Raw genomic sequence first — 18,830 nt, forward strand, 5'->3', positions numbered from 1 at the left:
CACATTTTTGTATCTTGCCAGATCGTTGGCTGTGACCGCAAGCTGGGAAGCACCGTTAAGGAAGATAACTGTGGGGTCTGCAATGGTGATGGGTCCACATGCCGGCTGGTCCGAGGCCAGTATAAGTCTCAGCTCTCAGCAAATAAAAGTAAGCTGCTGCTTCTGGTAAAGTGCCATCTTCACTTCTTACTAAAATATATATACTTCTAGCATGCATCTTTCACCCTGCTATTCATCAGGCAGTTGAATGATCATGATCAGACTAGATGTACTCATCATTTCTTCCTTGTTTAGGGAAGAATTAATGCTTGCTCACACTATAACTCTGACTGAGGGAATGGACAGATTGTTGTGGAGAGCCATCACTGATGTATTTCCTGTTTAATCTCACTACCTTGGAGTAAGCCAAAGAATGAGAAGAGCTGGCTCAGCACGCTGCTAAGGCTGTATTAGCTGGCTGCACAGAACCCAGTCCATGATGTGCTGAAAAATATCTTATTCTGCCCCCAGAGCAAAAAGGAGTATTAAGCAGGGATGGTGGTACCATCCTTACACACACACAAGGAAAGAAAAAGAAATTAAGAGAGGGTTAAGAAAAGGGAAGGGAGAGGGGAGAGGAGAGGAGAGGAGAGGAGAGGAGAGGAGAGGAGAGGAGAGGAGAGGAGAGGAGAGGAGAGGAGAGGAGAGGAGAGGAGAGGAGAGGAGAGGAGAGGAGAGGAGAGGAGAGGAGAGGAGAGGAGAGGAGAGGAGAGGAGAGGAGAGGAGAGGAGAGGAGAGGAGAGGAGAGGAGAGGAGAGGAGAGGAGAGGAGAGGAGAGGAGAGGAGAGGAGAGGAGAGGAGAGGAGAGAGGAATAATCCTCATAAGAGGTTTGGGCAAAACAAAGCTGTACTTTTGTGGACAAAGGAAATAATTTGCAGAGATTTAGGAATGGAATTTCATGTCACTGTAGCTGTTTCTCCAGTGTGCACAAACAGATTTAGAAACCTCCAGGCTGCTTGAGATTTGATAGTATTTGAAGATTTTTTCAGCAAATGTCTTTTCCTCCAGGAATAATTTACTATTTTTCAGTTCTTTTGTAGTAAAACAGTGTTCCTTTCTTTTCTACTAATAATAAAGGCAGTAATATATTGTGCACAATACTCACAGGCTAATAAAATACAATCCTCAGTCCCACTCATTTGCTATTAAAGATTGTTGTGTAAGCAGGAGAGCAGAGAGCATAGTCTTACAGGTAGACAAATGTGGAAAAAAAAAAAAAGAAAAGTTAGAGAATGGTTGTTCAGATACATTTGCTTTCAAAAATCATTGTGCAGGAATGAAGTAGATAATCAGATTGTGTGCACACTATGTGGAATTATTCTTTTTGTAAAGATGGATGTCGTTATGTGAATTTTGAATACAGCAAAAGCGAATGCTCCTTTAAGTTGGCTTGTCACAAATGTTAGGGCACAGTTGCTTCAGATTTCCATCACATGTGCGCCAGTATGAACTCTTTATGAGGTTGTCCTCCAAAAACTCCAAAATGTACATCCTATGAAAAATGGGAGCATTTACATTCTGAAAAGCTGTTAAAAATCTAACCTGTGTTTATTTACTATGTCTATCCTATACAACACCTATCAGATACTCATCACTTTGATTCTTTTCTCTGTCTCATAGTTCCTTGTTAATTTGTAACTGAAAGTCTACATAAACACTTCTGGTATCAAGACCTGATTTATTTCCTGAAGTGATATTTGATTTGCCAATAGCTTAATTCCAAGTAATTTCTATAAAATAATGCTTATTTCTCAAGAATGATGTCTAACTTTTTCTTGCTGCGAGTTAGACATTAATAGGTTTTGCAAGCCAGACTGAATTACAGTCTTGTAACTTAGGGAAAATCAGAAGAGATACTTAGCAGCAGTGACTGGACATCAGCAGAGATGTTCTGTGAGATCACCTTGGGTTTTTATTTACAGAAATAATTTTCAAGGACGGTTCTAGGGAAATTGGACCATGACTTTTATAGCAGCCCTGCTTCAGTAGTTTCTGAAATTATTTATATCTCACAACCTTCCCAGACACAATCTTATTCTCATCATACGGAATTCATTTTCTCCTGGTGCTTATATCCAGTTTCTTTGTCTGTGCTGTTTATACCATGCCAATGCATAGGAGGACAGTACTAGAAAGAAATTATTAAAGCTATTAAACATTTTAGCATACTAAGTTTCCTTAGTACTTACAGCAATAGTGTATGTCTCCCAGTGGCCTCATAAACAGAAGCATAGCAGGGTAGGAGGCAGTATGACTTCAAATTCTCTCCTATATTTATATGGAAAAGAAAGCACCTGTTCCTGTGATTTGTTGTTGTTCTTCTTATTATTATTATTTTTCTTAGGAAAATTATCCCTCAGCCTCTACTGCTTCTGTTTTGTGAAAACAGGAAGCGCAGTGATAAGCAGAAATCTCACTGAGCATTTCTTCTTTGAGGTTGGACTTGATGTTCTTTGAGGTCTTTTCCAACCTGAGTAATTCTATGATTCTATTATTCTCACATCATAGAATGTGAGAATGTGAGAGCTATACATGAAGTATAGCTCTAGCAGCACACAGATGCAAAAGAGACATAAAAAGAATATATGATGTACAAGCTTGCATAACCTTTAAAATTCCTGATTTTACTGAAACGTATAAATGAGTTGTTAACTCTCAAGCACAGAGTCTATAACTGAGAGACTATCAAATAATAAAGCCATGGTTCTGGTTTTAACAAAGACTTGTAAGAAGACAATTAACACATTTTCTGAAAAAGAAGAATTATTGTTTTTCCAAACTCATTCTAAGAAACATGGTATATACAGCAAGGTGACGATATATTCATGTTTGCTGTTTGTTTTTTTTTTTTCCCCTCCCAGACTGGATTAAAGTCATTTATTTTGTTTGGCATCATCTTGAATATTAGTGCCAAAGTGGCAGCAATAAAATAAACAGTAGAATACCAACGTTTAATAAATTCTGCCAGACTTGAATGCTTGTTTTCTCAAACAGAAAATCTGAAATCTGTATTCAAATGAAAGATGTCTGGTTTTATTCATTAGTGTGATAACAGTAAAGTGTACAAGCACAAACTGTGCTGAACAGAGTTTAACCCCACTGCTTCAGTAGTTGTAGGATGCACTGGATAACCTGAGCAAAGGTAACAGATCAGATTTTTAAAACGGAGTTTGATTAAATGTTAAAACAGACAAACAGACTTATACTTCCCTTCTTCACCACACACACCAATTCAAAGACTTGGAAGCATCTTAAAAGGAGACAGAATGAAACAGAGAGCTACAGATTACTTTTGAAATCCAGAAATGGTTATAAAGGAGTTCAGGCGTGTGAAGCACAGGCACAGAGATTGCCTACATGTCCTGTGACACTCAGCAGTTTATCAGACTGTCTGCATGGCCACCTTTATTTTGATACTAAAAGGCCACAGAAGCATTGGATATTTCATCATTTTCATAGCACTCTCCAAGATAAGAGCGTCAGAAATTCCTATGGCACATGACTGAATTTAAAATTTGAGTTCTGGTTCATGCATTTGAAATATTATAGGTTTGGATGAGTGAACATGTTTATTTTAGAGAAGTTCCCCTTTCCTTTATTTTGTCCTTTTCCTGCCCCTTCCCTTTGCTCTTTAACCTAAAATTACATTAGTTACTATTTTGCTGGTAAGTGAGAATCCTGATTTAAGTAAGTTTAAATACTTTTCTGGGTTTGGAATAGTTCTCAGTTTGCTCTCGTGTGTTTGTAGAAAGTTATGGCCATGGCCCACATCTTTGGTTAATAATGCACATTTATGGGTTGAGTTAGCCTTACCTGACAAAGTTACATGTTTCTCTGAAAGCAGAGCTAGAGATCTTTCTAGGGAGGGATTATGTGACACAAACATGAGCACAGCTCTTATGAACAGATAGTGAAAGAGGCATTGTTCTTCTCACACATACCACCTCCCCAAAAAATCTGTTAGTCATGTATGTTTTCTCTCCCAGTTTGTAGTAATAGGAGGCAGAAAGGACAGGGAAAGGTGAACTAACAGTCTAAATCAGCAGATTAGAACAGGTCAGTGTCTTCTGGGCATCCAGTCCCCTAGCCCAGCTTAGAATCTGGAGTGTTTTCTGACATCATGTCACACCTTCCCTTCCTGTCTCCCTTCAGAATGTTACTAAGGTAGCTAAATGTTCATAAATGCTGACCAAACCAGCTTTCAAAGCAGCATGCACTGAGCAGCTAGTTCATTCTCAATTTACAAATCTACAAAGCTACCAAGAACTCACAGGTACAAGATCTTGCTCTGAGTGTAATTAGCCTCTGTTTTTCACTGGCTTTCTCTTAGTGAGGTGGAAAGGGAAGTAGAATTACAGTAATTCTAGTCATTATCAAAAAAGATGTGAAAATGAAGGCATGTGTGTGCAGTGGGAGATTGCCACAGAACATGGGCAATGGGTCATGGAGAAGCTGTGGATTCCAGCTGGGAAAGCTGAAGGGAAGGACCGTTTTGCTGATTATCAAAATAGACTTATGGTTCCCTGCTTCACCGCAAAGACCTCATTAAAAGACTTGGGATGATCTTAAGTGGAGCCATGGTGAAATAGATAGCTATTGGTTACTTTTGAAATCCAGAAATAGTTGTAAACAAGTGGAGAATAAAGAAAAATCAATGCAATTGAGTCCTTCAAAGTAGAAGATTTTTAATCATATTTAATAACAGGGTTCTGTTTCAGAAATTTGTAGAGTTTTTTGTTTGTTTGTTTGTTTTAACTTATTCCAGAAGCTGTTTTTCTGACTTTTCTTTAGGCATCTATTTCACTATTTATTTGAAAGCTGACAGGAATTTCTGTTTGTTTACTTTGTGCATTTTTACCGTCCCCACAGTGGTCGATACAGTGGTTGCTATTCCCTATGGAAGCAGACATATTCGCCTCGTGCTGAAAGGGCCTGATCATTTATGTAAGTAGAAAAAGTGCACATTTGTTTAAGAAAGCCTTGCAAACCCTCAGTGCTCTGTTTATAGTGTGGTGTCTGGTTTCCCTCCCTGAAATCAATGATTTCGACACAGGGGTGAGTCCTGCCCTCAGAAGCTCTCCCTGGACCCAGTTACATCAGCGATACATGCTAATTTCAGAGCGAAGCCTGGCCAGCATTGTAGAATCCTTTTCTCCTCCATAATTTTTCCTTCATTTGTGTTTGCTTATCCTTTGGCTGGCTCACTTGGTGCCAAGTTCCTTTGTTTAAAATTAATAAAATATATCCCACTGAGTGAAGAAATATTGAGGACAGTGAAGTATAAGCTTCCCTACAGCCGAGCTTAGCCATCAGCTGCTCATGACTTTAACACATGTTTCTGTTATGATAATCTCTCTCACTCCAGTAGATACACAGACACACAGAAAATTACAGTGAGAAGATCAACAGCAGCATGCAGATGTCAGACCATTCACTTTAGGAGTGATGTTGCTCTAGAGAGTGAAGCCCCTTGACTGCTGCTAGCCCATCGCTTGGTAGCTACAATACACTTTCCCTACTTCGTCTGACATGGAGCTGTGCATCACAGAAGCCCCTCTGAGAGAAAAGTCTTAAGTATTTGAGAGTATGCTGGGAGAGCTGTAGGCAAATCCATTTCTTTCCTGGATGGAAACTCCCTGAAAAAGAAACTCTTACTTTCCAATGCAGTAGCTAGTCAGTCACAAGCTGCTCCTTTTCTTCATTGGCAGCAAACACAATAGTGCTGGTAAAAGGGACTTGCAATCAGGAAAAAAAAAAAAAAAAAAAAAAAAAAAAAAAAAAAGAAAAAGAAAAAGAAAAAGCCACAAACCAATGCCCTCAGGCAGTGCTGCGTAACATCTCAGAAACACAATTTATTGTCAGACAAGTAGGACTGCCTTTCTCCTTTTCCAGAACTCAAAAATGCCTTTCCTGCAGCATAGACCAGTCAGAGCCCAGTCTGCTTATCAGTGTAAATACAATCTTGAGAGTCAGCAAAATCACAAAATCATTCCCAGTCTTCCTAGACTTTTTCTGCACAAAGTACTTAGACTCAGTGGAAAGATAAGCAATGGTTTATCTGTACTGTTCAGTGTACAATGCTTGTGTTGAGAAAGCAATAATCATGCCATAGTCTTTTAGTGATTGCTTAAAGTATGAATAATGATCAGCAAATTACAGTTTATAAATTAAGAAAAAACATGTAATATTTTTCTTAAAAGATCTAATGTTGCAAGTACTTCAGTTTTAAGTAGCCCTTTAAGCACACCAGCACTTCTCCAGTATTGTTATTTCTTTCCCAGTACATGATTTGCATTCTTATTTTCTCTCCTCTCTTTTCTCTCAGTATAGATGTTCTCTTCCTAGGTAGAAAAAAAATCTTATTTTTACTCTAATTTTTTTCTTTTTCTTTTTTTTCTGTGAAATTGACCTGTAAGACAGCTTAGAGAGAAATGAGATTTCAGGAGAGGCTAACCTTAAGCTGTCTTCGCTTAGACCATATCACATTTCAGGGCAAATAAGATTTGAATCAGCAAGGTCTGTCCGAGTCATTGCTTAAGATTTAGATGAACTGCTCTCTGTAAACATGAATAAGCCCAGATACGTCTCTTTCTTTTTTCAGACGTCTCCATGAATCTTTCTGTTCACCCATGAAAGAATTTTATAGATGTATGAGCTGCAGTTCATTTGGGGATGGGAGTATTTTGCCCTGTGAACTTTGGTTGTGGGAGAAGTCAACAGGAGGCCAATTACATATACACAAGTCTTAAAACCATCTTTATCCCTGGTACACGCAGTCCTGTCCAGAAATAACTATAAAGCCAAGCGTATCACAAAGGAAGAGACTAGTCTTCCTGAAAACCAAGGAATTCATTAATATGGAGCAGATTCTTAGTGTACTGCCTCAGCAACATCCTTCTTGAGTTAATTCCCATGACCCACCCTGGAAAGCAGCCTAATTACTGCTGTTATCTTTTTCCTCTAATTAACTTAATACATGCTGATGAAACTATTTCTCCCATTTTCTCTCTCTCAAAATATCTCCATCACAGATTAATAGTATGGCTCCATTTATTCCAGACTATATCTTGGCTGCTTTCATCTAGAAAATTTTCTATATAACTTCACAAATACATTCAAAAGGATTACAGCTTTTCATGACAAAATGCACCTTCACTTTGAATAGTTATTCAAAACAGTATACTGATGAACATGCTTTAAGGAGTAATCTGAACTTGATGGGGACATTAACTAGGTGGTGGAACAGGTCCACATTCTGATTATTAACTTCCATTTACTAAATGATTTGTGTGATCACTAATTTAGGAAGAAAATCTGCATCACTACCCTACCATTTTCATTTATTTCTTTATTAATTCTGTTCTCAGTTACTGTTGTTTCAAATTATAATGCTCTGGATTCCTGTTAATTTGTTTATCAGATTTGGAAACCAAGACTCTCCAAGGTGTTAAGGGTGAAAACAACCTCAGCTCCACAGGTTCCTTCATTGTGGACAATTCTAGCATTGACTTCCAGAAGTTTCCAGACAAGGAGATACTGAAAATATCTGGGCCTCTCACTGCAGACTTCACTATCAAGGTGAGGGTCATCAACCAATTGTGCTTCTTAAAGCAATATAAAATGACAAGTGACACAAGATGTAGTAGAGAGATTAAATCTTATTTATTTACTTAGTTATTAGTTAGTTAGTTTAATTTTTCAGTAGATACTTCTCACAAAGCCAAATCCAGTTACTGTGATAGTAATTCTTTATAACTAATTATCTGATGAAAGCTTCATTGAACACCCTCAGAAAAGAGACTGTTAATGAAGGCATTAAGAAGGGCATATCTAATAACTGCCCCACAGAGAGAAAATGAACTCACTGCAAGAAATGGCAGATTACTTTAGAGACTGTATGCAGTTTGCTTAGTTGACAAAAGGAAAGAAAAACCATCCTTTTGGTCCATAATTTGTGGGATTTATACCAGTGTAATTACAAAAAAGGCTATTCGAGAGTGGAGAATGAGATCCCCAACTTCCAAATTAAAAGGGATGAGTTTGGTAGAAAAGTCATTGTGTCATTTCAGAGTTCTGCTTTGTGTTTCACTGGTAATAAGAATCAAATTGTTTCCTCCCATTAGACCACTTCTATTCTTCCAGGTAATATAAAACACATTGCTGGAAGCAATGCACACATTCCGTAGGAAAACACGTACAAAAATGAACATTTGGGAATTACAATAAAATAAATCCTTTTCCAGTAGGTCCAAAGAACCTGAAGGATTTCAGCTGTAAAACTGTAAAACCTATATCATGTCCAGTACTACATAGGTTTTCACCATGGGCCCCAGAGGTAGATGATATTTGCTTTAACCTAGAGATGATGGCAGTTAGGAGTTTGAACAGTAAACTACAAAATTCAGTAGTTCGTGGGATTTGGCTGAGCTAGACTGGCATAGAATTTATTGTCTTGACTGTGAGCAGAGCCCTGTGGACTGTCCTCTGTCCCTCTTATAATCCCTACACATTATACCCAGATAATGAAAAACAGTGATGCAAAGAGTGCTGCTTACTTTTTATTACTTGCGCAGCTATGGATTAACGCTGCCTGGTTAGAGCATACCTGTTGGTGTGGACCAAAAGCACTGACATGTTAAAAGGGGGACAGGACTGTGATTCTGGTATTTATACTGTTCTCTTGTATGAGAGGGAGAAATAGCTTTATCCCTTGAAGATTACAAATCCTTCTCTATCAAAATCAAAGTACTGAAAAATTACATGAAGGGCTTTACTGTGGTGCTAGCAGGATATTTTTGGTGTGAAGACTTACTTGCCTGAAAAGCGGTTTTAGTGTAAACAGATCTAGATGAATTTGTGGCTGGATCAGAGCTGTGATTTGAAGACCATTGTCTCCAGAATCACTGTTTTTTATCCTTTTCATTTATTCCTGAATGTTCTCATTCAGTGTACCAGGAAACAGCTCAGAAGTAGATTTGCAGTTTGTTTATTTGTAACTTAGAATGCTTTGAAACTGCAAGAAGAAACTTCATGCTGCTCTTGTAGGATCTGAATTGTATAGCTGCTAGAATTCTCGACTTTGTGAGTGGTACATTCTTTGCGTACTATACACCTGACAGTCTTTTCACAGGAAATGTAAATCATAAAAATGATTTAGTAAAACATCAGCTCAATTTTGAAAAAGTAATACTACTTTTGTAGTAATTTCTAGGTCAGGCCCACACATAATGACCAGCCTTAAAAGCGACCTAAACTTATCTTGACTATCCCTTGTGACAAAATTACAGAAGTTCTCTATTTTTTCTCCTGTTTCATCAAGTGTGGCAAAATGCATGGGAAACCACGTAGTAATCTTCCAAAAATTATGTATAATTTCTGTTTTAGACTCACCTTTGTTTCTGATTCAATAAAAATGATTTCATTTAATAGTTCTTTGAATGTGATTGTTCTTCTGGTCTATACATTCCACTTAATCTATGTATTATGGAACTGCAGTACTAGATCAAGTGAAAAGTCTGCTTCACTCATGTTTCTGTTTCAGAGAAGGACTGGTTTCATCTGCTGAAAGGACAAATTCAAGAAACAGATCAAAGTTACCGTCTATTTGCAGATTCTCCCTCATGATCCTTATGTTGCATTTAATCAGCTGTTTTTATTAACTCAAATGAGACAGTCCTGCAGGAATTTCTCTAGGGCTTTTTACAGTGTATTTGTCCTTTTTACAATATTTATAGTTTGTGTTTTAGTTTGTGCTTTAGTTCCACAATGAATTCATTGCAGTGTGTAAAATAAGGGACGTCTTATTTTTAAATCTTAGTTGCAGTAACTGTACAGAGTCCATCTGTTGTCCCAGTCTACAAATAGTAAAAGATTATTGCCCTTCCCCTTTCTTCTTGCCTCCTCTATTTCAGACCTATGTGATCATATTGTAACTAATCCCTAATCTGAGGTATCCTATTTAATTAATTTCTCCTATAATCTATGCTGGTGCATACAATGGTTGTCCTTATTTATCTAATCTGTCCTTGTTTTCTATTTCCACTATTATGTTAATATATTCATAGCGTTTTAGTGATACACATAGAAATGGGACTGTTATTTAAATATATAATCTTATGTTACGGAAATATCTATAGCCAATGTGCAGTTTGATAAAATATGAAAATTATTAAATGTTTATTTAATTAGGTGGTTGAAATGATAAATATTTATGCAACTATGTAGGAGCATGCAGAATTCCAAGTGTCTTCATTCAAAAATCTGAACCACTTTTTTTCCACTTCTGAGAATCAATCTTCTACCATTATATTCTTCAGCTGCTCCTAATGAAACTTCATGACCAATGTCATGCTGAGCAATTACTGTTAGAATACTACTTATCCCTCTCTCCACTGATTTTCAGCCAGGGAACATGAAAAAAAAAAAAAAAAAAACTGTACTACAATATATTTTTATGATCCCAACAAGGAAAATACCAGTATATTAATCTGTAAACCTGTAATGATATATAAGCACATACATACATTGATTTGGAAGGTACTTCTCATCCTCGTAGCTTCTACTTCATTAAAAAAAAGTATGTGAGAAGCAGGTAGCACTCCATTAGGCAACCATAGCTGGGAAAAGAACCTACTAATCAAAGAATGAGCAATGCAGAATTGGATCTGGGGGTCCTGGTGGCCATGTCGGCCATGAGCCAGCAGTGTGCCCTGGTAGCCAAGAAGGCCGATGGTGTCCTGGGGTGCATTAAAAGGAGCATGGCCAAGCATGTCAAGAGAGGTGATCCTCCCCCTCTACTCTGCCCCAGACAGGCCTCTTGTGGAGTACTGTTTCCAGTTCTGGGCTCCCCAGTACAAAAAAGACAGGGATCTCCTGGAGAGAGTCCAGCAGATGGCCACAAACATGATAAAGGGCCTGGAGCATCTCCCCTTTGAGGAATTGCTGAGTAACCAGGATCTGTTCAGCCTCGAGGAAAGAAAACTGAGAAGTAATCTTATTAATAAGTATCTTAAGTGTAGGAGTAAAAGGGACGTGGCTAACCTCTTCAGTGTTCTGTGGGGACAGAATAAGGGAAAATAGTCATAAACTGGAGCATAGGAAGTTCTGCACCAATATGTGAAGGAACTTCTTTGCAGTGAGGGTGAAGGAGCACTGGAACAGGCTGCCCAGGGAGGTTGTAGATTTTCCTTCTCTGGAGATACTCAAGACCCACCTGGATGTCTACCTGTGCAGCCTGCTGTAGGGGGCCTGCTTTGCAAGGGGGCTGGACTCGATGATCCTTAGAGGTACCTTCTAACCCCCATGGTTCTCTGATTCTGTGATTCTGTGAATACAAGGTGTGTGGAGAAATTAATCTAAGTGAAAGTCAATTTTTAAAATTGACGCAAGGGAGGCTCTAGAGTAATTCAGGTGTTCCTTTCTCTTTGGAGAAAGACTGATCTGTATATTGCATTCGGAACACAGATGAATTCTACTCCATTACACACTGTTTTCTCTTTTCTCTTTCCTTTCTGTAATGTTCTATTAATCTTTTTAGCTGTTTTAGCATGCTGTTCTTTTCAGAGCTTGTAATGATCCTATACTCCTGTGAATGGTAGAAGCTAATGTAGAGGACTTTTTCATGCATAATAGGCATGTATAATTAATGTCTCCCACAGGCATCATTATTACCCATTTTTAATAGATTTGGTCAATCAAAGCTTTGAAGTCTTCTCACAGCTAGTTTCACTTTTTACTGCCATGCATAATTTTTTTATTTTTTTTTTTTTTCAATAGCAAACTTGTTCAATTCACTGTCAACCCTTTATTCTTTTCCTTTAGGGATCTGGCTAACAGTATATGTCCTAGCATGCATCTGTGTGGGATTCCACAGTCCATCCGCCATTATAAAAGCAGGCAGAATGACCTTTCTCTTTTACCCAGGCATCAATCCACGGCAAGATCTACTTAATTTATGTGAATTTTCATTTGATAAGGAAACAAGAATAAAAGTCCCATCTTAAAGCATTCCTTGGTGAAGTAGATTGATAAGCCTGGACAGCATCACTCTTCTCAGAGACCTATCTTTGAGTACTGCTCTTTTTTCTTTCCACCTACAAGACAAATACAGAGGCAGAGATAGCTGTTCTGCATTTCTGCAAATTACTCGTGAAGCATCTTCTAAATCTGCTGTTAAAATTTTATGTCTTGCTGTGGCTTCAACAATAGCTCTTTCATGAAAGTAAGCTAAATGGTGTCATACGTGATTTCCATTCCTGTACTCTTCAGAGGTTACATTATACTACGGAATTAATGCTTTTTGGATCTGGAGATTTGTTACTATTAATCTTACATTCGTGTTTAAAATGTTGCTGGTCTAACATTTTCATTTGACACAGTAGAGACAGATATGTCATTTTCTATTACTTTCTCAGGATGTATTGTATATTATTTTTTCCTGGTATCCTTTAAATTTCCAAAATTATCAGTTTCAAAAATTATTACTTTTAAGTAACATAAGATTTTGACACCATTTTTTAATCAGCTTTTGTCATTACAAAAAAGTATTTTTGTGGAAAATACTGCCTTTTAATTTTTTTATTTTTATGACATATATGTCTCAATATGATCTAAATTTTTTACATTAATTTCTTAGATATTACCATGGTTAAATTAATGGTAATAAGTATTCTTCACTACTGACTAAGTATGCTCAAGTTGCATTCTCTTACATGACTAACATGACGTTAGTGGTGAAATGTGTTATCCATGGATGAGTAAGGTGTTAACAGCAGCATCCACAGATTTTAGAACAGATGCATCAGGGTAGGTTTTGGAATATTTGGCTTTGCTCTTGTCTCCTCATTTGAGAAGCTTCTGCTTCTGTTGTAATTTGTAGAGAATTCTGTACAGGTTATCATAGTTGATAGAAGTAGTAGCTAATACAGTCATCTTTATTGCTGCCAGCTATGCTAGCCAATTCATTACATTGGCATTCTGTCTAGTTCTTCTTTCAGGGAGAATTTCAGATAACATTTGCACCTTAAAAAAATTCTGTTTTCCATGTATTAGTTTAAAGGCTCTTTAAAAATCATCATACCCACCTAAGGGTGACCTTAATCCTAGGTTGGGACATGGTAAGCAAGTTTGATTCTGAGGTGCTTTACATAATCCATGGTAAACTGATGATAATGCAATTTCACTGTGATTTCTCTGTCTGGCCTAGAACCTGGGTGGAGATGTGGCAAAGAGAGCTGTCTTCCATGTATAAACAGCACAGGGCTGTCATGATCAAGAGATAGATATCCAGAAATGTACAGCACACATGTTCCCTGGAGCTCAAAGGCGAAAGTCCTTTCAGCACTCTAGGGTAATTAAAAGTCAAATTCAGGGGAATGATGATGCAGTCTTGTGTTATTGTGTTACACAATATGCTTGAAAACCTTCAGTATCTCTTTCTGTATCCTTTATGTCATTTAAAACAGGCCCATACAGTTATTTTCCATGACTCTTTTTTTGGCTTCGATAACAAAAATATGAACAGCAACAAATCACTTGCACATCCTCTTTCCTTTTCAATGTAAAGTGTCACTGCATGAGAACAGGAATATCAAAGCACCCTCAGCAGAGAAAAGAAAGTGTTATACAGAAGCTTTGGGTTTACTTACATGAAAGCACAAATTACTTGTGCCACAAGAGGACAGTTCTCCACACTCTCATCCCCAGCTTCTTTGTATGTTATCTTAGAAGATTTCAACATTAAACTTGGTATTAATAAATCATACCCGAAGATTTGGGATTTGGCACTTGCATGAAAACATTTGTAATAATAGTGTGGAAAAACCATTTGAAGTTTCCTAATAAGCATGCTGGCCTGGAGTTAGATCATAATACACTATATCAAATTTCATGAGACAAAAGACAACATAACCCTCTTTCGCTGTCTTCTAGCTTAGGACACACACGCACAAGAAATAAGGCTTATATTTTCTCCCTCCCCAACACAACAATTTTGTTAAATATGAACATATTACTGAATACACTTTTTGTGAGTTAGCCCTACAGTTAACATTGAAAGTTTCTTGTTTATCCCTGCTGGTTATAAACTGCTTATTAAATTTGACAACCGCCAAAGCAAACGACTGTTGTGTTCTTCAGCAAATGTAGATAAATGGTTCAGGCACATGCTACCAAAATCAAGCAAGGAAGGGCTGGGTTTGGTGATTGTTAGTGACGGTTTTGTTTCTGGTTGGTTTTGGTGGGTTGTTTTGTTTTGGTTTTGGTTTCTTTATGTGAACTGATTGAATTTAGAGGCTTCAGGAAAAAACACAATACAAAGATTAAATCAGATACTGCAGTTATGGTCATGGGACTGCTCAGAATGATTCAAAAACACTACGTTGCCTTTTTATTTCTGTTCAGAAGTTTGTCGTTTTCATTAAATATGCTGTGGTTATCCCTAAAATCAGGACTGTTTTTTATCAGTCCCAAATGCTGACTGAGCAACAGCTTGGACCTTTGTGGTGCCATTCTAGATAATCTTTTATAAAATCCATTATAAAAAAGTAGGTTACAGGCTATGGTTTTTGAAGCTATTTTTACAAGAAAAATGCATTTCTAGTTGTGAGTTGCTGTAATCTTAGACAGCTAATTTTTGATGGATAGACTGAGGACTGAAATTTGAACCAGCTCTTAACAACACTGTTGATATCCTTGGTGTTAAAAATTAATGAGGGATGCACTGTTGTTCTGAAAACTCCTAAGTTCCCTGAAGCCTAGAAATCAAGGATGCTTCCCAGTGGATTGCAGTGCCCAAATGTGGAGCTGATTGCTCCACACTCTGAGTACTGCTGTTGTCTGCTATTAATATGTTTAGATAGGATTTTATTTGCAAGCAAAATTAATGCCATTTTTTCTGGTTCAGTGATCCAGGGACATAAGGATTCAAAATTCACTGTGATAGTAAGACGGCTTTTTCAGCACTGGCATTTCTCATATTTAGCAGTATGTTGCAAATACAGCAAGGGTCAAAAATGTTACCGCACTCCAGATCTGAGTATTTCAGTGTGTGGAAGTTAGCAGCAAAAATTTCTTAAAGCACATAGCTGTCAAGTCTCACTTTCAGTCTTGCAAGGCTTGGGCTGATATTTTGCCCTGGATCAAGATCTTAGCTTTAGCAAACTGTCAAACAAAATTCAAAAAGACATTTTTGCTGCATGGAATCACCGTGTTATTGTTCCTCTTCTGCTTACAGTATTCCTTAAAAAAACAAATGATACTGTGCATGCCTCTTTCACTTGCTTGTTTTGTATCATTTTAACTCGTAGCTATGGCTCACTGTAATGCTTTTCTGCCTGTGTTGTTATCATGGATGTATGAGTGACTTCTATTTTGGACTGGAAAAGATGGACTTCTGCCTTTTCTCTGTGTCAGAACTGACAGATACTTCTGCAGACACACAGGAATAGTCTGCAGGGAGAGGAACTCTTCTGTCTTCCTGATTTTTTCATGTGAACTCTTCTTCATCTCTTTCCTTTTACAATAGGCTCTGTGTGAGCCCTCAGTCTGTTCTTCATGATTCAGTAAAGACCTATTGCTAAGTATGTTTTCTCAGTTTAAGAATCACCAGTGATCCTTAAAAAACAAGGAGTAAGAGCAGAATTCTCCCCAGTCAACTCTTTTTCTACACATTTAGATATGAGACCTTCCTGAATGGCTTCAAGCACAGCAGAACATTTTTCCCAAGAGTACACGAGGCTTCCATGATCCCAGAAAGACCCTTCTGAAGTGTGTGATTAATGCACTATCCTCACACAAGGAATTAGATGTCCTGTTTCTGACACACAAACTCATAACGATATTAAGCCATGCAGAAGGCCTCCCATTTGCTGAAGAAGCTGTATTGCTACAGCTGTATTTTTTTTTCCTGTTGGGAGTATACATCACTGTTTACTCTAATTAGAAAAGGGCAGCCTTAGTCTCAGCGGGCCAGATCTCTTTCAGCCCTCAATATATTCTGTAGTATTTTCATCTTCTTCCCTCTCTTCAAGTTTTACTTTGATTTGTAATCATGTTTCTGTCCATCTACAGAAGAAAACAAAACAAACAACCAGATTATACTGTCAGCTCAATTTGTCATATTTTTGCTTCTGGTTTTCAGTCTAAACTTTGATGATGTCTCTTTGATTTTGGAAAAAAAGAAAAGGAAGTACAGACTGAAAAACAGTGTTTCCTAAACAGTACAACTTGTTGAAAATGTGGAGAGAAGGCAGTACTGAAAATCTTCTAAGCTGTCTTGAATAAAAGAAAAAGAAAAAAAGAAAAACCAATAATAAAATACTACTGAGATCAGGAGTTTGGTGTTAATATCTTGTTCACCTTTTATCATTGCACCTTTTTCAGATCGTCTATGCTGGTGCTGCTGACAGTTCGGTCCAGTTTATCTTCTATCAGCCTATTATTCATCGATGGAGAGAAACTGATTTTTTCCCTTGTTCAGCATCCTGTGGAGGAGGTAAAAATTTACCACTGTATTCCAGAAACAGTCATATGTGAGAAAACAAGAAAAGCTGTTCAGAGCAGCAGCTGTGGAGCAAGATAAACAGCAGTCATATATACATGTATCTGTTCCAACTTCTAAACTGAGATTTAGTCTTTAAAACAGGCAAAATCTATGTATGAAAGTATTTACAGCTAAAGAGGGGAGAGATGTAATAACAATGGTAGTATCCTTTGCATTTTTTGCATCATTTAGACTCTGTACTTAATACACTTGAATATCCACATGATCACACCTCATTCTACAGCTGTCAGACATAAAGGACTTATGGGATTTGCACCCACTCTGGAATCACAGGATGTCTCCCTTCTTCATTTCTCACTATCCCTAATCAGCAGCTTTACCCTTCTGAAAAGAAACTGCATGTAAGGGTCTCAGTGTCCAATAAATCTCAGACTTTGTTTTTTCTTTTTGCTTTAGACATCTGATTTTGTAAATGACCATACTGGTTACCTTTGGTTTCTTACTGCACATAATTAGAGCAGGCAAGATCATGTTTCTTCAATGTCTGCTAGATCCTCCTAACATTATGGGGGTATTTGAAAAAGGTACCACCTAATGAGATAGATGCAAGTTTTTGCATTACATTTAAGCATATCCTATGATCAGTTAGGAGGAGATCTGGAACTACAGAAGTCATCAGCATTAGTGACTACTTATCCTTTGGTCCAGCATTTTAGCTATTTAAGTTTTGAATGTTTTATGATGCATGAATTTTTGGAAATAAAGCTGCTATGTTTAAGTTGTCTGTAAAACTGTGGCTGATGTGTCCAAAATCATGCATGTTTTCAGCTAGCCTTTTACAAAACCAAAACTTACATGTATTTCAGACAGAAACAAGAAAAACACTATATTTTATTTCATCCACTGTGTATTACAGGTTATCAACTGACTTCTGCTGAGTGTTTTGATCTGAGGAGCAATAGGGTAGTTGCAGATCAATACTGTCACTACTACCCTGAAAATATCAAGCCAAAACCAAAACTTCAGGAATGTAACCTGGATCCTTGTCCTGCAAGGTCAGTTGGCTCTAATTTTAAGAGTCCAGTTTAAAAATGCGAAGTAAGAAAATGTTTTGTTCCTGCTGTTGACTGTGTCATTCCACCTACAGAGTATTTCAACCTTCTCATCCTCAGGACCTGTTGTATAGAAAAAAATCTCAGTTGCACATTACTGGAACTGGATTTGCAATTGATTGTTTCTTCCTCACAGATTGCATTTTGTCTCATTAATCATTATAAAGAAAGAGAAAAAAAAATGTCCATCATCAACACATATCCCTTACATCCTAGTGAGATGGGATAAAAGTGTTAGAAAATGGTTGCTTGCAGAATTAGAGGAATCAGAGGGTTTTGTTTGTTTGTTTTTTTAATAAATTACTATTATTTGTGTTTATGTTTTCTTCTTGATAAAAAATATACTTGCAGTCATGGCAGCTTGTAAAAAATGTAACATGGGGATTTGCTGCAATTTGAGCCTGCACACAAGACCCTCTCTACCTCCATGACAAACATTCTTCCTCAGAAGATTAATAGTAAAAATATCAAGATCATGGAGTCAGATTTCCCGTGTGTAAGAAGAGGAACAAAACCACAAAAAGGACCGGTCTTTTGTTGCGCTGACTTCCTTGAACTTCAATGAAAGTCAGTCTGTGACCACTCACAAACCTCAAGCATTTATTTGTGTAATCTAAACCTCTTGGTCCTCTTGTGTGGCTTTGCTAAAAGACATTCGAGGGCAACTCAGCAAGCGTACACCAGGAGATGCCCATTTATTTATCTGATCCTTTCTCTCTAGAGTAGTTTTACGTCAAGTTTGATAAAGATTTCACAATCAAATGTCACATGAAAATATATTATAGCATTTCAGATTACTGGGGGGCTGCCATAAGAAAAAAAAGTAGCCAGGAGAAGTAGGATGCTTTTAGAGACTGCTGGGATGATGATTACCTGACTGGGGGTAATTTCTTCCCAAACCAACTGTAACAGCTTCAGACTAGGTAAGCGTTGTTGCAATATCAGAGCAGAACAAACCTGTCCAAGCTCAAGCTTTATTTTATCTCTTCCAAAAAACTTGCGTTAAAGTGATTTTCTTAACTACGGATAACACTCCAATTTCTCCATCACTAAAGATATATGAAACCAAAATGTATGACAGTTTATACTCCTTTGCGATGGTAAATTCATTTTTAACAGCAGCTATTGCTGCAACAAATTAAAAGCTAGATATATTATCAGGCAGTTAGAAATGAAA

General features: G+C 37.4%; 1 protein-coding gene across 1 annotated transcript in view; it reads left to right on the forward strand.

Annotated features, from left to right (window-relative positions):
- LOC140263875 (ADAMTS-like protein 1) overlaps window positions 1–18,830 on the forward strand; it is a 93,935-nt gene that overhangs the window by 55,493 nt on the left and 19,612 nt on the right. The window contains exons 6-10 of the mRNA XM_072359187.1: window positions 22–148; window positions 4,910–4,984; window positions 7,461–7,618; window positions 16,421–16,532; window positions 17,458–17,596. Coding sequence (XP_072215288.1) covers window positions 22–148; window positions 4,910–4,984; window positions 7,461–7,618; window positions 16,421–16,532; window positions 17,458–17,596 — 611 coding nt within the window. The remainder of the gene's footprint in view (window positions 1–21; window positions 149–4,909; window positions 4,985–7,460; window positions 7,619–16,420; window positions 16,533–17,457; window positions 17,597–18,830) is intronic.

The sequence above is a fragment of the Excalfactoria chinensis genome, chromosome Z (assembly GCF_039878825.1).
Source record: "Excalfactoria chinensis isolate bCotChi1 chromosome Z, bCotChi1.hap2, whole genome shotgun sequence".
Classification (NCBI taxonomy): Eukaryota; Metazoa; Chordata; class Aves; order Galliformes; family Phasianidae; genus Excalfactoria; species Excalfactoria chinensis.